The 26,545-nt window shown below is 50.3% G+C and overlaps 1 protein-coding gene across 1 annotated transcript; it reads right to left on the bottom strand.

Annotated features, from left to right (window-relative positions):
* Positions 1-206: 206 nt before the first annotated feature.
* LOC116988353 (ras-like GTP-binding protein RHO) lies at positions 207-25,427 on the bottom strand. The gene is made up of 2 exons (XM_033044989.1): positions 24,625-25,427; positions 207-1,172 (listed from the first exon to the last, which is right to left on the bottom strand). The coding sequence occupies exons 1-2, from the start codon at positions 25,173-25,175 to the stop codon at positions 737-739; spliced, it is 987 nt and encodes a 328-aa protein (XP_032900880.1). The 5' UTR covers positions 25,176-25,427; the 3' UTR covers positions 207-736.
* Positions 25,428-26,545: the final 1,118 nt, after the last annotated feature.

Genomic DNA, 26,545 nt, shown 5'->3' with positions numbered 1-26,545 from the left:
GTCTCCTCCCCTTCCTACCTCTCCCTCAGCCTCCTCCTCCTCCTTTTTCCTTTCTTCTCCCCGCCTCCCCCCCCATCAGTCTGAAGAAGGGTTTCGGCCCGAAACGTTGCCCATTTCCTTCGCTCCATAGATGCTGCTGCACCCGCTGAGTTTCTCCAGCTTTTTTTTTTGTCTATCTTCGATTTCCCAGCATCTGCAGTTCCTTCTTAAACACGTCCCTTCATAAGGTCATGTGATAGGAGTAGAATTAAGCCATTCGGCCCATCAAGTCTACTCCGCCATTCCATCGTGGCTGATCTATCTCTCCCTCCTAACCCCATAACACCCTTCATTGCATTGCAACCATGTCAGATTAACTTAACCAAGATGCGCACAATTACTCTTTAAATGTTCGATTGATTTCAATTGGCAATTGATTGGAATATAGATGAGTCGGCAGCCAAACCTATTTGTCCGAATGACATCCTGATTGTAGTCCTGTGACATGCCTTGGTTCCTTGGTCCTCCAAAATATTCCAAATGTCTTAAGCCAGAAAGGGCTATTGGGAAGAAAGAGCTACTTTAAATGTAGTTGCATCTGGTTGGGTAACTATAGTAGGGTGGAGATTATTCCATGCTTGAATTCTTCAGCTGGGGGTGGGGTGTGATGTAGTTATGTTCCCCCTCGTTACCCATTCACCAGGTGGGTTCAACCTGAGTGAAGTCCAGTCTGTCTTCTCCTCTCATGCCCAGTGCGTTACAACACAATGCACTCGCCGCAGTCAAAGCAGCCTTGCCGGGGCGTCTTGAGTGTGGCCCGAGTGGCCGTCTGGAACACCTCCCACACGCCGTCCTTGGTCTTGGCCGAGCACTCGAGGTAAGCGTGGGCCCCGATCTTCTCGGCCACGGCCCGTCCCTCCTCCCACTTGACCGGCTCCTTCTTGCTCCTCGCCAGCTCCCGCCGGGTCCTCTCGTCCTGGCGCAGGTCCTTCTTGTTGCCAACCAGCACCACGGGCACCCCGGGGCAGAAGTGCCTCACCTCGGGCATCCACCTCTCGGGGATGTTCCACAGGGAGTCGGGGCTGTCCACCGAGAAGCAGAGCAGCAGGACGTGGGTGTCCGGGTAGGAGAGGGGTCGTAGGCGGTCGTAGTCCTCCTGGCCGGCCGTGTCCCACAGGGCCAGCTCCACCTGCCTCCCGTCCACCTCCAGGTCGGCCACGTACGTCTCGAAGACGGTGGGGACGTAGTCCTCGGGGAACTCGTCGCGACTCAGCACGAACAGCAGGCTGGTCTTCCCGCAGCCCCCGTCTCCCACCACCACCAGCTTCCTCCTCACCGTCCCCATTGCCTGCTCCTGGCTTGTTGCTGTTGCTCCTCTCCCCGTGATGGCAAACGTGCAGGAAGGAGGGATAGAATCTGGAGTCACTCTGATGAAGGTTGCTTCTAGAAAAGTTGTTCCTCTCTTGACAAATGTAGCCACCTCGCCCGCACCGGGACTTTTATGACACCCGGCTGGATCTACAGGTCTATCAGGTAGCCCTGTCTCTGTGACTCATCCTCCCCCCTCCCTGCTCAATAACTGGCCCGTTCGTTCACAAAGGCAACGAAACCACTCCCAACCTATCCGCCTCCTCCAGGAAACGAGATTTAAAACCAGCCTACGTTGTTTTTTTACCCACCTCCCTTCACTGACGTTTCTCCTGGGCTGTCCCACATGGGCGGCAAGCGTACAGGAAGGAACTGCAGGCGCTGGTTTAATCCCGAAGATAGGACACAAAGTGCTGGAGAAACTCAGCAGATCAGGGAAGCATCTCTGGAGATCATGGATAGGTGACCTAATGTAATAACGAGGAATTGCAGATGCTGGTTTATACCAAAGATAGACACAAAATGCTGGAGTAACTCAGCGGGTCGGGCAGCATCTCTGGAGAAAAAGGATGGGTGACATTTCGGCTCGGTGGTAAAAGAGGATCCCGACCCGAAATGTCACCCATTCCCTTTTCTCCAGAGATGCTGCCCGACCCGCTGAGTTACTCCAGCACGTTGTGTCTATCTTGGGTGGCAAACATGGTGAATCTCTGGAACTCTCTGCCACAGAGGGTAGTTGAGGCCAGTTCATTGGCTATATTTAAGAGGGAGTTAGATGTGGCCCTTGTGGCTAAAGGGATCAGGGAGTATGGAGAGAAGGCAGGTACAGGATACTGAGTTGGATGATCAGCCATGATCATATTGAATAGCGGTGCAGGCTCGAAGGGCCGAATGGCCTACTCCTGCACCTAATTTCTATGTTTCTATGATTTGCTTAAAGATAGGTGCGGACATTACTGAAACGGCACTAATGGATGTACAGACGCTGAGAATGTCTGAAGAGGTTCTGAATTGAATACATTTAATTAGCCAAGTATGTATACATGCAAGGAATTTGCCGTGGTGCACTGCTCGTAAGTAGCAACACGATATACAGTCGACAATTAAAAATAAAACATTACCCGAAACTGCTAACTTCTGCATTCGGGACTTCTGGCTTGGCTTTGAAGATGGACACAAAATGCTGGAGTAACTCAGCGGGACAGGCAGCATCTCTGGAGAGAAGGAATGGGCGACGTTTCGGGGTCGAGACCCTTCTTCAGAATGGCACGATATTGGGTTCAAGAAGGAACTGCAGATGCTGGAAGATCGAAGGTACACAAAAATGCTGGAGAAACTCAGCGGGTGCAGCAGCATCATAGATGCTGCTGCACCCGCTGAGTTTCTCCAGCATTTTTGTGTACCTTGGCACGATGTTGGGTTGGGCTTTTTTTTAAATTGAACTTTTTAAATATTTATTTATTATATTATCTATTGGGTGCTGTGTTTACAACCCTGTTGTGCTGCCGCGAGTGTGAATTTCATTGTTCTGTTTAGGTATTTGACAATAAAACTCTCTAGACTAGACTCTCTGGAGTGAAATTGTTTCCTCCTCGCCCGCCGTAATAGTGAACACACGCCACAAGGTGGCAGACTCATACCATGTTTACACTTTTTAGTTTTAGAGCTATTGAGTCCACGCCGACCAGCACACTAGAGACAACTTGTACCAAGCCCATTGTGTGTCTAGTCGACACACATATTACACCAAGCCAATTAACCTACATACCTGTACGTCTTTGGAGTGTGGGAGGAAACCGAAGATCTCGGAAAAAAAACCCACGCTGGGAAAACTCCGTACAGACAGCACCCGTAGTCGGGATCGAACCAGGGTCTCCGGTGCTGTAAAGGGCCTGTCCCACTTACGCGACCTTTTTGGCGACTGCCGGCACCCGTCGTAGGTCGCCGAAAATTTTCAACATGTTGAAAATTCAGCGGCGGCCACGACTCTTTGGAGACAGCTCACGACCATAGGAGACCTCTCACCACCATAGGAGACAGTATGTCGTGAGAGGTCTCCTATGGCCGTGAGAGGTCTCCAATGCGTCGTAGCGTCTTTCTGGTCACCGCTGAATTTTTAACGTGTTGAAAAATTTCGGCGACAGTGACGACAATTTCTGCTGTCGTGGATTGACGCGGGTGCTGCTGTAGGTTGTCGCCAGGTGGCGGAGAATTCCATTAAAACTAGTCCCTGGCAGACGCCTAAGGAGTCGCCTAACTGGGACACGTCCATAAGCCAGCGCCACCACGCCAACCCAAAAGCCTCTTGTGTCTCGATTGTCACTCTCTGAGCTGTGCCTCTCTGCCGTCCAAATTAGCTGATCAGGAGGGAATTTTCATTTGTCCCATCATTTAACAGTGGATGGACTTGTTTCATATTTTGGTTCTGGGTGTGTTGTGGGTGATATTTGAGATGGCCAGGGCTGGGGAACAGCTGCCACTGGGCTGATGTGGAATGTGAGGCGTTCTGTTCAATGGGGAGGCTGCTGGTGTGAGCTATGAATCAGCTGTTCCTTTTCAACACAAAATTGACAGGCTAAATTTAGCTGCCAAAGGCAGGGAGATGCTGCTTGACATCCACTACAGTATATCCTGTTGATGCTGTGATCGCCGTAACCACCCAGGCTGATCTCATCATACCCTAGTGCAGCAACCATCTTGTCCGGGGAAGCTGAGTCTTATCACCCCTCTTGCCTGCAGTCAATGGATCACACACAGTGCTTTGTAAGGTAGACACAAAATGCTGGAGTAACTCAGCGGGGCAGGCAGCATCTCTGGAGAGAAGGGTCTCAACCCGAAACGACACCCATTCCTTCTTTCCAGAGATGCTGCTGCGTGTCTCGCTGAGTTACTCCAGTATTTTGTGACTGTCTTCAGTTTAAACCAGATCCTTCCTGCACCGTGCTTTGTAACATGGATGTGCAGGGAATGGAGGGGTATGGATGATAGGAGTTGGTCTTGGCATCGGGGCTGGCACAGACATCGTGGGCCGAAAGGCCTGTTCCTGTGCTGTACTGTTCTATGTTACGAGATGAAGAAACGTCTAAAATGGCGCCACGGTGGCGCAGCGGTAGAGTTGCCGCCTCACAGCGCCAGTGACCCGGGTTTGATCCTGACTACAGTTGCTGTCTGTACGGAGTTTGTATGTTCTCCCCGTGACCTGCGTGGGTTTTCTCCGAGATCTTTGGTTTCCTCCCACAATCCAAAGACGTACAGGTTTGTAGACTAATTGTCTTGTTGTAAATGTAAATTGATTCGCGTGTGCGTGTGCGTGTGCGTGTGTGTGTGCGTGTGCGTGTGCGTGTGCGTGTGCGCGTGTGTGTGTGTGTGTGTGTGTGTATGCGCGCTCGGTGAAGGGCCTGTTTCCATGCTGTGTCTCTAAACTGAACTAAGCAGGAATTCTGAGCTAAAGTGACAGCATTCGCCAGTCGCATAAGTCTCTTTGCCCTGATGTCTTCCTCCTGATGTGATGTTACTGTTCCACTGCAGCTCTCTCTAAAGCTCCTCTCCAGCTGGAAGTATTCAGTGAATGCTGTGAACCTCGGAAAGCGCAAAAACTACCCACCGCGCTGTAAAACAAACAAGGCACTGTCCTCCCCCGACAGGAAGAAGCATCATCCAACTGCTCTCTCATCTCCCCCCTTAATGTTTCCCTTTCAGAGTTACGCTTTGTGCCCATTTCCTGTCTTGTTTGTTCTTTTTCTTTGTTACTTGCCCGTTGGCACTGGGCACTGGGCATGGCGGGTGTTCAAGTTAAACGAGTCTTGCCTGCAGCTGGTGCCTGGACATTGAATGCCACTAACATTGGTCGACCCATCTCCCCCATCCCCCACCCTCCATCACAACAGACCCACACCTTCACCTAAAGACAAAGGGAGCCACATTATCCTTCCCTGAAGGTAGACAAAAATGCTGGAGAAACTCACCGGGTGCAGCAGCATCTATGGAGCGAAGGAAATAGGCAACGTTTCAGGCCGAAACCCTTCTTCAGACTCAATCGTATCCTTCCCTGACATGGGCCAGTATCCTATTCTGTTCTCTACCAGGTTCACTGTGGCTCAGAAAAATCGGTTCATCTTTCAACCCCAAAGATCAGGCAGCATCTTCCAAGCCGGCCGTTCCAAGAGTCCTTTCAGCGGCTGGGCCACCTGGAACGGCCGCTTGCTGGTTGGAGCCCGCGGCTTCCGAAGCCGACAAGGCCGCGCCGGTTTGGAGCTCCCAGGCTCCCGATGAAAAAGACGGCGCCGCCTCTCCGCACTGCCACCTTGCCGCACTGCCGCCTCTCCGCACGCCGCCTCTCCGCTCCGCAGACCCGCAGCCCGGAGATGTTGCTCTCGGCGGTCCAGCTCGCCAGAGCTCCAGCGCGGCGACCCAGGCAAGGCATCGCCTGCTCCGCTCCGCTCCACTCCGCTCCAACGCTGTGCTGTCCCCGCCAGGAAACGGTGCTCCAGGCCCGCAGGTATTTGGAATATTGTGAGCCATTTTGGGCACCATATCCGAGGAAGGATGTGCTGGCTCTGGAGAGGGTCTGGAGGAGGTTGACAAGAATGATCCCAGGAATGAGTGGGTTAACCTATGATGAGCATTTGTCTGCACTGGGCCTGTACTCACTGGAGTTTCGAAGAATGAGGGGGGACCTCATTGAAACGTACAGAATAGTCTTCTTATCGAGTCCACACACAAGATTAGAAGTTGTTCAGCCGGAGCTGAACACACATCTCGGCATCTGCATACAATGGTGTCTGTCTTGATTTGATTTTGATTTAATTTATTGTCATTGTCTTCAATGAAGAGACAATGAAATTCTTTTTCCCTTGCAGTCATACAAAAAAATTTTTTTTAAACACAAAACCCAGAACCCAGTAGTCCACAACACAAACATCCCCACAGCAGCACCAAAGTTCCCCACTGTGAGGGAAGGAACCAAAGTCCAGTCAACCTCCTCACCGATGTTCCCCAATGTTCACCCGTGGTCGGGGCCTCCCGAGCACCCCGTAGTCGCCGCTACGGGTGGCCCGATGTTCACGCCCTCTCGCCAGGAACCTCTCATCGGCCACCTTCCACCGGAGTCCGCGGCTCCCGATGTCCACAGGCCGCGCTGGGTGGAGATTCGCGCTGGCGACCCCCGGCAAAGGGTCCCAGGACTCCGCGATGTTAAAGTCAGCGCCGCCCGCAGTTGGGAGCTCCGCGATATTGGAGCAGCGGCCAAACACTCCGGAGCTCCAAGCGGCGATCCCAGGAGGGCCTCGCCCGCTCCACGATGTTTCCAGCGCCCTGCCGCCGCCGCTGCTGAAGCCCTGGTCCGGTCCCGGCAGGAAAGGCCGTGTCAATCCAGCTGGTAGGCCGCGGGAGGGGAGGCGGGAGGGGAGGCGGGGGGGGCGAGGACGCGACTCGGACAATAGCCGCATCCTCGCCAGGAAGGGACTGAAGGACGGTTTCCCCCGTAACCTACCCGCTTCCCCCCCACATAAAATACCGAAAACCCCCCAAAAAACACACTCTAAACATACCAAAATTTAAAAAAACAACCAGACCGTGGGTGCAGTCAGCTAGCAACAGCGCCACCGGATGTCTTGTGCAGGCTTGGATGTGGAGAAGGTGTTTCCACCAGTGGGAGAGTCTGGGACTAGAGGTCATATCATAGCCTCACAATTAAAGGACGTTCTTTCAGAAAGAAGATGAGGAGAAATTTCTTTAGAGGGTGGTGAATCGGTGGAATTCTTTGCCACAGAAGGCTTTAGAGGCAAAATCAGTGGATATTTTTAAGGGATAGATTCTTGATTAGTACAAGTGTCAGAGGTTATGGGGAGAAGGCAGGAGAATGGGGTTAGGAGGGAGAGATCGATCAGCCATGATAGAATGGCAGAGTAGACTGGATGGGCCGAATGTTCTAACCCTACTCCTACCATGATATGAGCCAAACGCGGCAAAATGGGACTTGCTCAGATGGGGCATCTTGGTTGGCATGGATGCGTTGGGCCGAAGGGCCTGTTTCCGTACTGGCTGACTCTCTGACCACTCTCCTATTGAGGAGCTGTGTGGCTGAACATAACGGACAATATGGCTGAGATAAAAGTGGGATTGCTGTCTGGAAGTGTGCTTCAACTTCCTGCCAAGCAAGGGCAGGAAGCCAGACATGAGAAGAGAGAGTGATGGTGAGAGAAATGTGGCACAGGACCAAACCTGGCCATCGGCATGAGTTTTGTGTGGCACGGTGGCGCAGCGGTAGAGGTGCTGCCTTACAGCAAATGCAGCGCAGGAGACCCGGGTTCGATCCCGACTACGGGCGCTGTCTGTACGGAGTTTTCCGTTCTCCCCGTGACCTGCGCTGGTTTTCTCCGAGATCTTCGGTTTCCTCCCACACTACAAAGACGTGCAGGTATGTAGGTTAATTGACTTGGTAAATGTAAAAAATGTTCCTAGTGTGTGCAGGATAGTGTTAATGTGTGGGGATCGCAGGTCGGCACGGACCCGGTGGGCCGAAGGGCCTGTTTCTGCTCTGTATCTCTAAACTAAACTAAACATAAACTGAATCGGGACTAAATCGAAGAAATTATTAAATTCTTCCAAAAGAATGCGATGTGCTTTTGAATAAAATTATTTTTGGGATGTGGATGTCGTCATGTATTGCCCACCCTGACCTACCCTTGAGAAAATGGGGGCCATCACCTTCTCTGTGTGAAGAGAGTAGTTTTGTTTAGTTTAGAGGTGCAGCCTGGAAACATAGAAACATAGAAAATAGGTGCAGGAGTAGGCCATTCGGCCCTTCGAGCCTGCACCGCCATTCAATATGATTATGGCTGATCATCCAACTCAGTATCCCGTACCTGCCTTCTCTCCATACCCCCTGATCCCTTTAGCCACAAGGGCCACATCTAACTCCCTCTTAAACATAGCCAATGAACTGGCCTCAACTACCTTCTGTGGCAGAGAATTCCAGAGATTCACCACTCTCTGTGTGAATAATGTTTTTCTCATCTCGGACCTAAAGGATTTCCCCTCTATCCTTAAGCTGTGACCCCTTGTCCTGGACTTCCCCAACATCGGGAACAACCTTCCTGCATCTAACCCCTGCATTGTCCAACCCCTTAAGAATTTTGTAAGTTTCTATAAGATCCCCCCTCAATCTCCTAAATTCCAGGCCGATCACCCAACAGAGCACTCCGCCCATCGATCACCAGTACGCCTGCATGATCCTACACACCAGCGACAATTTACACAAACGAATTAATCTACAAACCCACACGTCATTGGATTGTGGGAGGAAACCGGAGCACCCAGAGAAAACCCACGCAGTCACGGGGTTTTCTTACTTTCTTTACCTCCTCTTACTTTCATCCTTCCCGACAGAAAGGCTAGACCCACAGTGTGCACAATATCATGAATCCTATCTCCTAGCAGTGTGAGGAGTTGTATGATGAGGAGAGTGGAACCCATTCAATATTGATCTGTTTACTTCACAATGCAGTGTTAATTTATATTAAAACATGAATGAAGAAGGGTCCTGACCCAAATTGTCACCTGTCCATATTCTCCAGAGGTGCAGTCTGACCAAACTGAGGTACTCCAGCACTTTGTGTCCACTTGTGTAAACCAGCATCTGCAGTTCCTTGCTTCTATAGATTATGTTAACGTGCTTCGCTCTTTGTTCGGGTCCCCTGACTCCTTTGTGGTCGCTGTATTGAGACTGTGTTAATTATTACCCATTATGTGAGACGTCTTTGACCTTTAGAACCTGCCATTTGTTTACTTGGGGGTGGCTACTCATTTGTGGCCACAGCGGTTCTCTGCCGGATGGGTTGAGATTGAAGGTTTCCGGTTGGCATGAGACAGGAGGTGGTTCTATGCCAAGCTAGAATGGGTGGAGCCGACAGACACAGATTAGATTGGAGATACAGCATGGAAACAGGCCCTTCGGCCCACCGAGCCTGTGCCGACCAGCGATCATCGGTACACCAGCACTATCCGCGGTGGGCTGAAGGGCCTGTTGCCGTGCTATATCTCAAAACTAAACTAAATTAAAAGACTGCCCCTCTATATTATTTCAAGGCGTATGAAGTTCTTTACTTGCTTCACAATCTTATAGTTATAATTTGTCCTTAATCATCCAACAAGAATGTGGGGTGGGGTTGGCTGACGTGACCACTAAAGACCAGCTCACACGTCCACACTTACAACCATCACTCAGTAGTGAACTGTGTCAGGAGCAGAGTCTACTTAGTTAAGTTTTAGTTTTAGTTCAGAGATACAGCGCGGAAACAGGCCCTTCGGCCCACCCAGTCCGCACCGACCTGCGATCTCCACTCACTAACACGATCCTACACACACTAGGGATAATTTACAATTTTACCAAAGCCAATTAACCCTCAAACCTGGATATCTTTGGAGTGTGGGAGGAAACTGGAGCACCTGGAGAAAACCCACGCAGGTCACGGTGAGAACGTACAAACTCCGTACAGACAGCACCCATGGTCAGCATCGAACCGGGGTCTCTGGCTCTGTGAGGCAGCAAATCTACCACCGCGCGCCGCCTAATTCTTCCCCTCCAACGCTGGGTATTCTGGCCATAGTGTTCGGCACGGACTAGAAGGGTCGAGATGGCCTGTTTCCGTGCTGTAATTGTTATATGGTTATATGGTTATAATTGCAGCCCCTGTTCCAGCATTCCAGCTCCACGGCCAATAATTGACCCCCTTGCATCAGTCCAGCTGAGCTCTGGCCAATAACAGCATCCCTACTTGCACTCCTGTTGAGAATATTAATCTGTTTAAGAAGGAACTGCAGATGCTGGAAAATCGAAGGTAGACAAAAGTGCTGGAGAAACTCAGCGGGTGCAGCAGCATCTATGGAGCGAAGGAAATAGGCAACGTTTCGGGCCGAAACCCTTCTTCAGAGATGGAGGGTGTGAATATTAATCTGTTCACCAGAAGCTGTAAATCGAACCCATCTGAGATTTTCCTGAAGATAGACACAAAATGCTGGAGTAACTCAGTGGGGCAGGTAGCATCTCTGGACGTTTCAGGTCGAGACCCTTCCTCAGACTGCTGCCCTCTCTCACCACCTGGAGTTTGCCTGGTTTGATAATCCGACTGAGTGCCTGCATTAGGACCCATTGGACGAGCTGCAGACCTGCGCTGTCAGTGTCAAATACCTCTCGGGCTGATGCCAGAGATTGTTGGCACATGGAGTAGAACATCCTTTGCCAAACTCCACCTCCATTCCAAGTGAGGACTTTCACCACAGAAGCTCCACTTAGAGTGAACATGATATCAGCTGGCATTTCTGCCTTTCAACTCCACCTAGTGACCTTAGCAACAAGTGCAATTTGTGGGAATTGGATGAGGACAGAATGATTTGCATTTATATCACACCTATGATGTTCCTCTCGGGTCATTCCAAGGCATTTTAATCCAATGAAGTACTTTTGAGGCCCAATCACTGTAGTAGTCTCACAAATATGAACGTGGCAACATCTCGATTAGTCTGAAGGGTCTGGTGAATCTGTGGAAATTCTTTACTGTGGAAGGCTGTGGAGGTCAAGTCAGTGGATGTTTTTAAGGCTAGGATAGATTCTTGATTAGTATGGGTGTCAGGGGTTATGGGGAGAAGGCAGCAGAATCGGGAGCCTCGGCATCGGCGGCACCGGCATCGGCGGCACCGGCATCGGCGGCGGCGGCACCGGCATCGGCGGCGGCGGAGCTGCGGGTCTGAGGACGGCGGTGCAGCGCTGGAGCGCCATTGCGGGGCGGGCGGTGCCTTGCCTGAGTCGCCGCGCTGGAACTCCGGTGAGCTGGGTCCGGCGTTAAAAACATCGCGGAGCTGCGGGCGGTGGCGCTGAACTTACATCGGGAGCCTGGGATCTCGCGACGAGATCGCCAGTTGAGCTCCATTCGGCGCGGCCTTGTCGGCTCCGGAAGCCACGGTCTCGAGTAGGGAGGCGGCCATTCCAGGGTTCCCAGGCCGCTGGGAGGACTCTCCCGACGCCGGAACATCATCACCCAGCGAGGACGGCCTGGAACATCGGGCCTCCGTAGAGGCAACTGTGGAGGCCTCAATAGGCCTGACTATGGGTGGACATTGGGGATGGGACTGGACTCTGTGCCTTCCCTCATAGTGTTAAAGCTATTTATTATTGTTATGTTTGTATTCTTTTTTTATGTGCTGCATTGGCAAAAGGAATTTCACTACATCTAGGTGTATGTGACAATAAATCAACCTTTGAACCTTTGAACCTTTGAATGAGGTTAAGATGGGGAAAGACAGATCAGCCGTGATTGAAGGGCGGAGTAGACTTGACGGTCTAAATGGCCTAATCCTGCTGATATCACTTATGAAAGGGTCCGACCCAAAATGTCATCCGTCCATTCCCTCCACAGATGCTGTTTGACCCGTTGAGTTCCTCCAGCATTTTGTGTTTTGTTCAAGATTCCAACACCTGCAGTTCCTTGTGTCTCCGTCGAGATAAGATTATTTGTTTTAGTGAGGTTGATTGAGGCTGAGATATTGGCCCAGATTCCAGGGACAATTCTGCTTTGCAACTGTTTATGTAAGTTCATATGTTTTAGTAGCAGAATTAGGCCATTCGGCCCATCAAGTCTACTCCGCCATTATATCATGGCAGATCTTTCCCTCTCAACCCCATTCTCCTGCCCTTCTCCCCGTAACCCCTGACACCCGTACTAATCATTCTGTACATGTGCCTGACAGTGTAGATGGGATGTGTCGGAAGGAACTGCAGATGCTGGTTTACGCGGAAGATAGACACAAAATGCTGGAGTAATTCAGTGGGACAGGCATAGATACATAGAAAATAGGTGCAGGAGTAGGCCATTCGGCCCTTCGAGCCAGCAGCGGCATTCAATATGATCATGGCTGATCATTCAGTTGTCTGCAGACATTCTCAGACATTCCTTGTCTGCAGTACCCCCACCACCGTTCCTGCTTTTTCCCCATATCCCTTGATTCCATTAGCCCTAAGAGCTAAATATAACTCTTGAAAACATCCAATGAATTGGCTTCCACTGCCTTCTGTGGCAGAGAATTCCACAGATTCACAACTCTGTGCATCTCTGGAGAGAAGGAATGGGTCAGTCAGTTTTGGTCAGTCTGAAGAAGCTTCTCAACCCGAAACGTCACCCCATTCATTGTCTGCAGAGATGCTGCCTGACCCGCTGAGCTCCCCCTGCATGTTGTGTCCGCCTTCTGTGCCGACTGGGCCTCTGTTTAGCTGTGATGGTGCTCCAAGGAGACGGCCTTTGCGGTCAAATATTTTGATGATGCCCTGCATAAGAATGGGCAACAGGGGGGAGAGAATGGTTTGGGTAGCAGCACCTTTGGAACAAGGAACCAGCAATAATCCATGTTTGTGGCGGACAGGAAACTGAGTGTCAACAAGAAAAATAAAAATAAAGGTGAAATACATTAATCAAAGATTTTGCAAATGTTTACAATGCCACTACTTATAAAATATAAATGCACTACCATCATTTGCAAATTGTTAATTATTTGTTGTCTTAAAAATACTGCAATGTTATTCAATGGACAAATGTGCCTTTGATGCCCCAGCAATGCATACTGTGTAACTTTATTTCCTGTCAGACACAACATGCTGGAGTAACTCAGCGGGTCAGGCAGCATCTCTGGAGAAAAGGGATAGGTGACGTTTCGGGTCGAGACCTTTCCCTTCTTCAGGAAGGTCTGAAGAAGTGTCTCGACCCAAAACATCATGTATTCCTTTTCTCCAGAGATGCTGCCTGTCCCGCTGAGCTACTCCAGCGTTTTGCGCCTATCTTCGGTTTAAACCAGCATTTGCAGTTCCTCCATGCATCATTTCCTGTCAACTCATTTCCTTTCTTTCTCAGCCCCTGTTGTTCTGACCTCCCCCACTTGTTTGCGCTGTCGTATTTCTGCTTTTGCTTCTGTCTTAATAGGTTCTGACAGCTGAAAGAAGCAAAGGCTTGCTTGGCCTCGTATGCTTTAAGCTCTGTAAAGCCTTTTCATCCAATATCAAAGAAGACACAAAGTGCTGGAGTAGCTCAGCGGGTCAGGCAGCCGCTCTGGAGAACGTGGCTCGGTGACGTTTCTGGTTGGGACCCTTCTTGACACTGACTGGGGCCGCAGGAAGGAACCTGGAAGAGAGGTGGGGATGGGACAAAGCCTGGAGAGTGATAGGTGGATACAGGTGAGGAGGGCTGGAGGGGGGGGGGGGGAGGTTTAGATTGGCAGATGGTTGGACAAAGACCCAAGATAAAAGGATGCAAATTGTGAGATAAGGAGATAGGGATAGAATTGTGAGATAGGCATTAATTGTGAAGCCAGAGGACAGAGGAAATGGGAGAAATAGGCTTGCATCCAGGTGGGGGACAGGGAAAGGAGGGGGAAAAAGGATGGGAGGTTGTTTACCAAAAATAGAGAATTCAAAGTTAATACCTTTGGGAAGTAAGCAGCAGCCCAATTGGAACATGAGGCTCCTCCAGTTCCTCTTCTTCTTTCGTGTGGCGTGCACAGCCTAAAGTTGTTGGACAACTTGTTCTATTTGATCGTCCGTTTCTGCACGTCGAGTTGATTGCATTAGTCGAAACAGGGCGGGCCACGTGAAGGTTGCAATCTTCCACCCTCTCCAGTTTCTGTGAGTGGCCTCACTCTGCCAATTGGAGGAGGTCCAGGACAGAAGGGACAGTATGGGAATGGGGGTTAAAATGGTTAGCAAGCAGGAGCTCCAGCAGTTGAAACCATAGGTAGACACAAAATGCTGGAGTAACTCAGTGGGTCAGGCAGTATTCCTGGAGAACATGGATAGGCCGAAGTTTTAGGTTCACAAGTTATAGGAGTAGGATTAGGCCATTCGGCCCATCCAGTTTACTCCGCCATTCAATCATGGCTGATCTCGGCCTCCTAACCCCATTTTTCTGCCTTCTCCCCACAACCCTTGACACCTGTTTTAATCACAAATTTGTCAATCTCTGCCTTAAAATTATCCACTGACTTGGCCTCCACAGCCTTCTTTGTGGCAATGAGTTCCACAGATTAACTACCCTCTGACTAAAGAAGTTCCTCCTCACCTAAACTCCAGCCAGTCGAGGCCCAGTGCCGTCAAAAACGCTCATCATATGCTATGACCCCTAAGGATTGGGACTCTTCTTCAGATGTCATACACCTGCGTGCATCACAAAGGTTTACAACACTGCTTGCACTCATTGGTGTCATTCTGATCTGAGGCTCCTCTGAATACAGGCAAGATGGAGACAAGAGGAACTGCGGATGCTGGAATCACAAGCAAAACTCAAAGTGCTGGACCAACTCAATGAATCGGGCAGCATCTAGACAAGGAATGGACAGGCAATGATTCAGGTCGGGATTTCTCTTCAGACTTATTGTAGTAGGGGAAAGAAAGCTGGACAAAGAGAGGTGGCGGTGAGGGGAGGTGGGGAGGGAGGGGGGGGTGAACAAAGCCTGACAAGTGATAGGTGGATACAGTTAAGGGGGTTAGATTGAGTAACGGGTCTGGGTCAGCACATGGGTGAAGACCAGGGGAGCAGCAGGAATCACTGATGATCCAAGTTCTCATCTACGTATCTCTTCCTGATGTGTGGAGATCTGCCTCCACCACCATCAGCTCAGGCAGTGTGTCCAAGGTTTCAGCTACCCTCTGGGTGAAAATATACCTCCTCCGATCCCCTTCAATCGCTATCCTGTTATCCTGAACCTATGCCCTCTGTTGTTGCTACCTGCAGAGCTGTTAATTGGGACGACAGATGGCACAATGGGCTAAGTGTTCGACTGGCAACCGGAAGGTAGCCGGTTCGAATCCCGCTTGGAGTGCATACTACTCGTTGTGTCCTTGGGCAAGACACTTCACCCACCTTTGCCTGTGTGTGAATGTGTGTGAGTGATTGGTGGTGGTCGGAGGGGCCGTAGGCGCAGATTGGCAGCCACGCTTCCGTCAGTCTGCCCCAGGGCAGCTGTGGCTACAGAAGTAGCTTACCACCACCGAGTGTGACTGAGGAGTGAATGAATAATGCGATGTAAAGCGCCTTGAGTATTAGAAAGGCGCTATATAAATCCCATCCATTATTATTATTATTAATATAAAATAAAGTGCTGGAGGAACTCAACGGATCAGGCAGCATCTGCGGAGGGATATGGACAGACAACGTTTCTGGTCAGCAGCGTTCTTCAGTCTGAAATAGGATCCAGGTTCTCTAACTTCAGGTAACCCCGACATTCCCTCTCTCTCTATCCCTCCCCCACCCAAGTCGCACCAGCTTCTCTTTCTCACCTGACAAACAGCTAACAATGGGCTGTTTCCTTTATCATTGTTACTTTTTTGCAGATCTTTCATTCATTTGTTCTGTATCTCTCTGCATCATCGCCTCTATCCCTCGTTTCACTTATCCCGAACCAGTCTGAAGAAGGGCCTCGACCCGAAAAACGTTACCCATTCCTTCTCTCCAGAGATGCTACCTGTCCCGCTGAGCTACTCCAGCTTTTTGCGTCTATTCCCGGCTTGAAACATCATTTGTCCATTTCCTTCCGCAGATGCTACCTGACCTGCTGAGTTTTTCCAGCACCTTGTCTTTTGCTCAACATTCCAGCGTCTGACGTCTCCTGTGTCCCCAAGTTGCTGCTATGCCCAGATACCGAACGTCACGAAGCATTTGGGGCCCTCGAGCACATCTGAATTTGACAATGATATGAACAGAGAGCAGGAAACAGGTTCCAAGTCCACACCCGGTGAGGTTGCGTTTTGTATCTTTATTATTCCAGCACAGAGCCAGGGGCTCGCTAATGGTCCAAGTGGGACAGGCCCTTTATGGAGGGAAAAAATATTCCTCCCACATCCTTGTTCAAGGACGAATGCCAGTCCTCTGGCGGAATTTTGTGCCCAATTTAAGGCACCCCGCATGTTACGAAGGAAATCATGAGGGAGGGTGCAGAGAAAATGTATCCAATGGTAACAGCATGGGATGGAATGAAGAAAGACCGGAGGAACTGGATTACTTGTCTGAGAAAAATATATACAGCTGATGAATATGATAACTTCTTTGGAGGATAGGTTAGTGTCGTTTACAGGTACAGGTTAGGGCAGTTTACAGGTGATTCCTGTAAACTAGTGTAGTTTACAGAATTCGGGCCCTTCGGCTCACCGACCGGTAATCCCCGCACATTAAAGGGCCTGTCCCACTTGCCGATTTTTTTCGGCGACTGCCGGCATCATTGACTGACGTATCAGGTCACCGAAAAATATGCGGCATGACGCGGCGTGATGACGTATTGACACGTGGAGTTTTTTCAAGTGTTACACCATTTTTTTGTCGCCGCTGGATTTTGAAATGTTCAAAATCTTTTGGCGACACTGATACAATGCTACATTACAGTGGCGGCGCGGCTCTGGCTGCAGCGGCTCTCCGGCAGTCCTGTTTGTTTTGTGTTTTTTGTGTTATTTATTTTCGTTTTGGTTAGTCTAGTTTTGGTTTTTAGTTTGTGTTTTGGGAGGGGGGGGGGTTGAAACGGGGCTTGCTGTCTCTCCCTGCGGGGAAATGCGACTTTTTTGTCGTATTCCCCTTCTCTGCCTCCGTCTGCGCTGAGGCCTAATGGCGGAGCTGGCGACCTCGAGGCTCAGGAGGCAGAGCCCGCCAGGACTCGCACTGGGCTCGCTCCCGTGAGGACGGCCCGGCTCGGGGCTGGAACAGTGCTTTCGTGAGGGGCTGTGACGCTCCCGGAAGGGCGGCCGGCCCGAGGAAGGAACGGTGCTCCCGTCGGAGTGGCCGGGCTCGGGGAGGTACGGCGTTCCCAGCCCGAGGGAGGAGCGGCGCCCATGTCGGGGCGGCCTGGCGCGAGGCTGAGACGGTAACGGTACTCACGTGAGGGCAATCCGGCTCGGGGCTGGAACGGTGCTCCGGTGGCTGGGACGGTGTTCTGGCGGCGGTGGCCTGAGTCCGGGGTTCGGCCGTGGGCCAGCGGCTGCGTCAGCAGGACTGGTGGGCGGCAGCTTCGACCACCCCGGGCTGCGGTGTTTGAGCCGCGGGACAGTTGTAACATCGCCCGGGGGGTATCGCCTCAGCGCAGAGGGAGAAGAGGAGGGAAGAGACTGCAGACCTAAGACTTTTGCCTCCATCACAGTGAGGAGATGCTGGGTGGACTCACTGTGGTGGATGTTTATTGTTGTTTTTTATTGTATTGTATTGTATGTATGACTGCTTCAATTTCGTTCAGACTTCGGTCTGAATGACAATAAAGGCTATCTAATCTAATCTAATCTAAATATGACGCCGGCAGACGCCGAAAAAATCGGCAAGTGGGACAGGCCCTTAACAGTATCCCACACACACACTAGGGACAATTTTACAATTATGTCAAGCCAAATTAACCTACAAACCTGTACGTCTTTCGAGTGTGGAAGGAAACCGAAGATCTCGGAGAAAACCTACGCAAGTCACGGGGAGAACGTACAAACTCCGTACAGACAGCACCAGGCAGTAGTCAGATCCGAACCCAGGTCTCTGGCGCCGTAAGGCAGCAACTCTACCCCTCCCCCAACGCGCCGTCCCAAAGGTTAAATGATAGTGAATTGAGTTATTCCAAATTACGGAGGGGTTTGACAAAGAAATATGAGAGACTGATCGGGATGTCGGGCAGCTGGAGGTCAGATAGTCATGAATAATTTCAATAAGGCACACATTGCACATCAAACTCTTTTGACCTGGGAAGATGAACGGAGGCCGATTCATTTGTCACTTTCAAAAGAGAATTAAAAAGAGATACTTTACTTCCACAAAAATTGGGGGGGAAAAACTGTTCACAAACGAGTGGCGGTCCCTCATGAAAGATGGTTTAGGTTGGTGTTTGTCTGCCTGATGATTAATAGTGGGGATGGTTCCATGGTGTGACATGATTGATACTGGGGAAAGGGAACTGCTGGGGGGATGATTTATACTGGGACACAGTTCCAAGTTTGGAGGTGATTTAAGGGCCTGTCCCACTGTACGAGGTCATTCAAGAGTTCTCCTGAGTTCTCCCCTGATTCGAGCTCGTGTTATGTACGTAGCGGATACGTAGCGGCTCGTACGAGTAAAAAGTAACCATTTTTTTCATCACGAGTATTTTTTTACTCGTGGTCATTTTTCACAGTGTTGAAAAAACGTCACGAGTTTACCGGATTTTCCCGAGCACCTACCGTTACTCGTACGAGCCGCTACGTGACATCCACGAGCTCCTACGTACCCGCTACGTACATTACACGAGCTCGAATCATGGGGAGAACTCGGGAGAACTCTTGAATTACCTGGTACAGTGGGACAGGCCCTTTATACTGGGATGGAGTTCAATGTTGAAATGTGGTTAATGCTCAGAAATGGTCAGTGGTGTTTTTATTATCTCACGTGCAAAGTGCAAACGCACAGTGAAGCTCTTTCCTTACAAACAATCCAGTAGAGTATTGCCTATGGAGCGAAGGAATGCAAGACCCGAAACTTCACCATTTCCTTCGCTCCATAGATGCTGCCTCACCCGCTGAGTTTCTCCAGCATTTTTGTCTACCTTTAATAATAATGGATGGGATTTATATAGCGCCTTTCTAATACTCAAGGCGCTTTACATCGCATTATTCATTCACTCCTCAGTCACACTCGGTGGTGGTAAGCTATTTCTGTAGCCACAGCTGCCCTGGGGCAGACTGACGGAAGCGTGGCTGCCAATCTGCGCCTACGGCCCCTCCGACCACCACCAATCACTCACACACATTCACACACAGGCAAAGGTGGGTGAAGTGTCTTGCCCAAGGACACAACGACAGTATGCACTCCAAGCGGGATTCGAACCGGCCACATCCGGTCGCCAGCCGAACACTTAGCCCATTGTGCCATCTGTCGTCCTTTAAACTAATACATAGATGGATTCCGGATAGATGTAAGCCGAGAGATATGTATTGGCTACAAAAGTGGGGGAATCTTCAGTAGTTCTGAGATTTTAAGACCAGATTTTGGAAGATGGTGCTTGCAGTGTATTTCTGGAAGTGTTTCATGGAAGTTGCAGAATTGCATTGAACATGGTCGCAGTGAGGCATTATTATTTGAAATTGATGGTGAGCGAGAACCTGTTGCAATTCTGGACCAGATCCTATAAATACCCCCCATGCCTCAGGTCAGCAGCTAATATAATTTTAAAAAAAATACAATCACAACACCCTGACCCAAAGCGTCACAAATCCATGTTCTCCGGAGCTGCCTGACCTGCTGAGTTACTCCAGTACTTTGTGTCCATTTGTGTATTAACCTGTTCAGTGAAACTCCTGAGTAGACTAGGGTCATGGCCAATAGTGTAAAAAAAATGTTGGCAGTGAACAGGTTAACCAGCATCTGCATAGTATAGGCTTCGAAGGATATGGGCCAAATGCAGGCAGGTGTAACTAGGTAGATGGGGCATGTTGGTCGGCATGGGCAAGTTGGGCCAAAGGGCCTGTTTCTAATCTGTGTGACTCTATGACTCGCCCTGCAGTGTCTTGTTTCTACAACCCTAGCCATGTTCTCTTCTCACTGCCACCATCAGGAAGGAGATGCAGGAGCCTGAGAATTTGTTAACTCCAAGTTCAAGACCAGCTTCCCCCCAGATTCCTGAACCACCATTGCACAAATCTGACCACAATGCTACACACCTCTAAACCATTACGGACTTTGCACCACTATTGTTGCTCCGTGCACTTTGGTCTCTGCGCTATCATAGACTTGTTTAGAATAACCTGGAGATTATCGCTTTTGTGTGTTGTCGTTGCATCCAATCGAGCTGTAAAACTGCAGCAAGGGAAAATGTAATTGCTCCTGTTCACAATGTTTGTAGAGGACAAATAAATGCTCTTGAACCTTGGACTGTGCAGCTTCATCTGGGCACTCTTATAGAAAGGAGGTGAGGAGGAACTTCATTAGTCAGTGGGCAGTTAATCTGTGGAACTCATTGCTGCCGAGGGCTGTGGAGGCCAAGTCAGTGGATATTTTTATGGCAGAGATAGACAGGCTCTTGATTAGAACGGGTGTCCAGGGTTATGGGGAGAAGGCAGGAAAATGAGATTAGGTGGCAGAGATCAGCCATGATTGAATGGCGGAGTAGACTCGATGGGCCGAATGGCCTAATTCTACTCCTATCACTTGTGAACCTGTGAGTCTTCATGAGTCTACATCGACAGTGTAACTTTCCAGTGAATGTTGTTACCCGTGACATAATCCCTGTAAAGTAAACAGGCTAATCATAACTCTTGCTGCTCCCTATTTAAGAGGAACGAGTGCTTCGTCAACATAAGACCACGTAATTCTGCACCATAACTCTCTGCTCTTCTCCCCACATTCACACCCCCCCCCCCCCCCCCCCCCCCCCCCACCTTTGTCATCTCCCTCTGCTCGGCCAAACTTTTACTGCTGAACAAAGCCCACTGTACATCCACCAATGCCAGCCTCACCGGTAGGGTTGCCAACTGTCCCGTATTAGCCGGGACATCCCGTATATTGGGCTAAATTGATTTGTTCCGTACGGGACCACACTTGTCCCGTATTTGATTGCTACTTCTCGGGTCGGAGCGTCGCGTCCGGCCCCGCCTCACCCGTCCCGACGTAGTGCAGCCCATGGAGTGCAGCAGCAGCAGCGCCTCGCCCGTGGCCCCGTCGGTCGGCAGCCTGCCCAGCTGTCCGACCTTCGCGACTTTCGCTTACCGCCGACACCACCGCCCCTCCTTCTCATGGCCGATCGTCGGTTCGTGAGTTGGATGGGGTGCCAGATCAAAACTCCTCAGCTGGCCCGCCGGCTGGGCTTTGTGTGCAGTCCAGCACCCGGGCCAACTCATCATTCACCCAGCCACGGCCGAGTCGGTCAACAAATTGCCGTCGGGAATTTGGCCCTTATTTTGACCTTTTGTCCCTTATTCGGGAGTGAGAAAGTTGGCAACCCTACTCACCGGTAAAGAAAATCAGAGGAGCAGCCACCACTCTTGTTCCGTGTATCCCTCTTGTGATGTGATGTGAAGTGAAGGGGGAGATGTGATGTAATTAAAGTGAAGGGGGAGATGTGATGTATATGTAATGTAATGTAAATGGCAGTGCCACTTGAGGCCAAAAGCAGAAGCTGCCAAATGTACCTGTGCCTCGTGACTGAGGCATTTCTGACATCATGTAATGTCATCCTTAAGATCTTGTTGTGACTAGCACAATGAATACACGTCCGACATCTTGTAGGAAAGGTTTAATCTGCAATTACTGAAACTTCCAGAAGGTCACTTGACCTCAGTCACGAGGCACACGTACATTTGGCAGCTTCTGCTTTTGGCCTCAAGGGGCACTGGCATTTACATTACATATTACATTACGTATACATCACACCTCTCGTAGCCTCACTTGGTGTTGCTCTTCCCTCCAAGCTCCCCCCTCACCATACACCCCTCTCCCCCTGCCCCATGCAGAGTCTGTTACCTCCATTTCCTCCCCATCCTGTTCACTTCTTCATGCGAGATTGGTCTTTTTACCAAGCCAGCATCCACTACCGACCCTGAGAGCCTTCAAAGGTAGACACAAAATGCTGGAGTAATTCGGTGGGACAGGCAGCATCTCTGGAGAGATAGAATGGGTGACGTTTCGGGTTGAAGCCCTTCTTCAGACTGATGTCAGGGGAGTGGGCGGGACAGAAATAACATGTAGTCGGAGACAGTAGGACTGGTGGGAGAACTGGGAAGGGGGAGGGGATGGAGAGAAAGGGAAAGCAAGGGCCACTTGAAGTTAGAGAAGTCAATATTCATACCGCTGGGGTGTAACCTTCCATTCCTCCAGCCCTCAAAGCTGTCGGCCTGATGCCCGCTGTGCAGTAACAAAGGGGTCGTGTGACTCGAGTACGGGCCTGGATTCAGGATTATTTGTTGAGGGTGGCGGAGAGTTCAAATCCCACCTTGGCAGCCGGGGAACAGCACGGTGGCGCAGTGGTAGAGTTGCTGCCTTACAGCGCCAGAGACCCGGGTTCGATACTGACCACGGGTGCTGTCTGTACGGAGTTTGTACTTTCTTTCTGTGACTGCGTGGGATTTCTCCGGGTACCCCAGTTTCCTCCCACACTCCAAAGAGGTACAGGGTTGTAGGTTGATGGTGGACTGATGGGCTTGTTACCGTGCTGGATCTCTAAATTAAACTGAAAGACGTACAGGTTTATAGGTTAATGGCTTTGGGGAAAATTGTAAATTGTCCCTAGCGTGTAGGAAGGGGCTAGTGTACGGGGTGTGGGCCGAAGGGCCTGTTTCCACGCTGTATCTCTAAAGTCTAAAATCTAACAACTTACAGGCTTTACCCACCATTTATCAATGGGGATGCAATCTAATTTTGTACAAATATTAGCCAGCGATGCCCAAGATCCATTGGTTATATCTTTCCCACATTTTTTACTTACAAGACTAAGTGCTTGATAAGACACTGCAAGTATACATTTCACTTTTTATGTTTTAGATAATATAAAGGAGAAAGGCAAGAAAGTTAAACAGCCAAAAAAATATAGTCGTTTACCTGTGGTCTGTCTCTTTAAGAGAAAATGTAGTCATTGTACTGTCTTGAAAAGTTGTCCTTCAATTGAATAATAACAATCTGGCATCATACCAAACTATTTTATTGCATTAACAGGAGTAAAATTTTAACCACAAGAAGTATAACCTAAAGCATTTGCTAAAATAAAAGGGAATATTTGCATTTCTACTATCTCATGGTGTCCAGTGCCTTTATCGCCATTTGAGAAATTTTAAAGTGCTCTTAAAGTTGAAGAAACAGGGCGGCCATTTTCTGTGCAGCGAGTCCCATAGACAAGATTAAATAAATAACCAGAGAATCCATATCACTTTCAAGAAGACACAAAGTGCTGGAGTAACTGTGTCTCTCTTTGATTTTAAACCAGCATCTGCAGTTCTTTCCTACTCAATGTCAAGTAGAGTTGGCTTGGGATGAACCATTGTTCTGGGGAGATGCTTGGAGGGAATGGCCTTGTTCCTCAAAGTAGTGACGGATCCACCTCACAAGTGGTTAATTCTCTCGTTTAGGAAAGATCTGTGCCCTCTAATTGGAGAATCAGCATTGATTTTGTGGTTAAGTCTCCCAGGTGGGACTTCAGGGGCGGAAATCCCGGGAGGGATTTGAGAGGTTTTGAGAGGTGGGGGGCGATCCCCCCCATGTTTTGTAATCCGCATTTTAAAATTCGGTAAAAAAATCTATTAAAAATCTCCGCTTTCCGCGAGACAGTGGTGGTGGGACCAATGATCGAGGGCGCCGATTGGACGAGAGAGACGTCGGTCAGCAGGCAGTGGAGGACCATGATGATTCAGCGCGATGATTGGAGGAGAGGGGTGTCGGTCAGAGGTGGTGAGACTGAGTATACAGCGCGGTGATTGGAGGGGGGAGATGTCCCTGGAGCAAAGATCATAGAGCGGAGCTTGAATCGGCCAGTTCGCGGGGCTTTTCATCGCCCGGCCCGGCGGTCAAATTGCTGCATCGAGGCGATCAAGGCTCCCGATGTTGAAGCCCCCGCGAACGGGCCGATTGAAGCCCCACGACTCGGGGCGGACGAAGCTGCTGTTGCTGGAGTTCGGAGTCGGTCACCAACCAGGTCAGCTCACGATGCCGTCCACAGGATCCACGGCCAAAACCTCGCGTGTGTGGGAATGCGCGCGCGGCCGCCAAGAAATTGTGCCCCCGACCCCCCCATGTTTTGAGGGTGATTTCCGTGCCTGCTTGAACCCGCATCCTTGTGGTTTGGGGGGCAAGACTGATGCCCCATGAACTTCGGCGGGAATCTCTATCTTCACACCGAATGCACATTTTGTTCAATAGTCTCTGCTCCCTTCAACGATCCTCCCTTCTCCCCCTCTCTCGGCTTCCGAATAAAACGACATACCTTTAGAATGGAGATGAGGAAGGATATCCTGAGTCAGAGGGTGGTGAATCTGTGGAATTCATTGCCACAAAGGGAGGTGGTGGCCAAGTCATTGGAGGTATTTTCAAAGCGGAGACTGACATGTTCTTGATTAGTACGGGTGCCAAAGGTTACAGGGAGAAGGCAGGAGAATGGGGTTGAGAGGGAAAGACAGATGGCGGAGTAGACTCGATGGGCCGAATGGTCCAATTCCGCTCCAATGATTCATGAATGTATGAATCCCACCATCACACTCCAGGTCTTAACCAGATGAAGGATTTAGCTCTTTGCTACATCAATGTACACTTGCAGTCGAGGCACCCTGGCTCTTTGTTGTAGAGTGTGGCCCGAGTGGCCGTCTGGAAGACCTCCCACACGCCGTCCTTGGTCTTAGCCGAGCACTCGAGGTAAGCGTGGGCCCCGATCTTCTCGGCCACTGCCCGTCCCTCCTCCCACTTGACCGGCTCCTTCTTGCTCCTCGCCAGCTCCCGCCGGGTCCTCTCGTCCTGGCGCAGGTCCTTCTTGTTGCCAACCAGCACCACGGGCACCCCGGGGCAGAAGTGCCTCACCTCGGGCATCCACCTCTCGGGGATGTTCCACAGGGAGTCGGGGCTGTCCACCGAGAAGCAGAGCAGCAGGACGTGGGTGTCCGGGTAGGAGAGGGGTCGTAGGCGGTCGTAGTCCTCCTGGCCGGCCGTGTCCCACAGGGCCAGCTCCACCGGCTTCTCGTCCACCACGATGTCCGCCACGTACGTGTCGAAGATGGTGGGGACGTAGCCCTCGGGGAACTCGTCGCGACTCAACACGATCAACAGGCTGGTCTTCCCGCAGCCCCCGTCTCCCACCACCACCAGCTTCCTCCTCAAACTCATGGTCGACTTGGGAAAGATCCAACAATCCTTCTTCCCTCCCAAAGTGCCGTCAACAGAGGGGTTTTGTCGGTCAGGAAGAGCAGACGCAGGAACATTGCCCCCGGACCAGGAGGTTTAGTCTTTGTTTTCGCTTGCCTGTACAGCTCAGTGTGTGACACAGCAAGGTGTGACTTGCTTGCGAGGTGGAATGCTGACCTCCCGATCAGGTTCTGCTGGTTGTGGGACTCTGCCAACTCCTCGCATGAAACAAATAACAAGAGGCAGAGCAGTTGGCTGTGGAGCGGAAAAGGTGGAGCAGGCTGTATGTAACCTCACCTTTACCTTGGGCACGCAAGGCTCCTGTATGAGGTAACCAGCAGGAGTTAATAGGTTGTTTCAAATGTTTTATTGCAAAGCATACCTCTTTTTGGAACAGTTTCCGCGCATGGCCGTACTGGAGTGGATTGCTATGTGCAGGTACACAAAAATGCTGGAGAACCCGCTGAGTTTCTCCAGCATCTTTGTGTACCTTCGATTTTCCAGCATCTGCAGTTCCTTCTTAAATGCTATGTGCAGGTATTGTGTACTGGTCCCTATACTTACAACCACGCTCATTGGCCAGCACTGGTTACCAGGCAAACTTTGTTCAATGACCCAAACTTTGTTTAGCTGTGCAGGAAGGAACTGCAGATGCTGGCTTACACCTGGAGTAACTCAGTGGGACAGGTAGTATTCAAGAAGGAACTGCAGATGCTGGAAGATCGAAGGTACACAAAAATGCTGGAGAAACTCAGCGGGTGCAGCAGCATCTATGGAGCGAAGGAAATAGGCGACGTTTCGGGCCGAAACCCTTGGGACAGGTAGTATGTCTGGATAGAAGGAATGGGTGACGCTTCGGGTTCGAGACCTTTCTTTAATGCCTTCTTCAGTATTCTTCAGACACTGAAGAAGGGTCTCGACCCGAAACATTATCCATTCCTTCTAATAATAATAATAATAATAATAATATATTTTATTGTCATTGCGCATAGGTACAACTAGATTTGGTATGCAGCTTCCAACCGATGTAATAACTTATTTAGCTAAAAATTTAGATACCCAGAGAAACAAGATTAAAAAAAACCCCAGTTAATACAGTATAAAGTGCAAATATGTCTGTGCCGGGTCGATGTGTGACGTGACCATCCGAGGGAGACAGTTCATGGGGGGGGGGGGGGGGGGGGGAGGCAGTCAGCAGGGCTGGTTCAGAGCAGCTATAGCTCTGGGGATGAAACTGTTCTTAAGTCTGGAGGTGCGGGCGTAGAAGGCCTTGTAACGTCTGCCGGAAGGTAGAGGTTCGAACAGACCATTGCAAGGGTGTGAGGAGTCTTTGTGAATGCTTTGCTGATGGC

Source organism: Amblyraja radiata, chromosome 27 (assembly GCF_010909765.2).
Source record: "Amblyraja radiata isolate CabotCenter1 chromosome 27, sAmbRad1.1.pri, whole genome shotgun sequence".
Taxonomy (NCBI): Eukaryota; Metazoa; Chordata; class Chondrichthyes; order Rajiformes; family Rajidae; genus Amblyraja; species Amblyraja radiata.
This window is presented reverse-complemented; position numbering and strand designations above follow the sequence as displayed.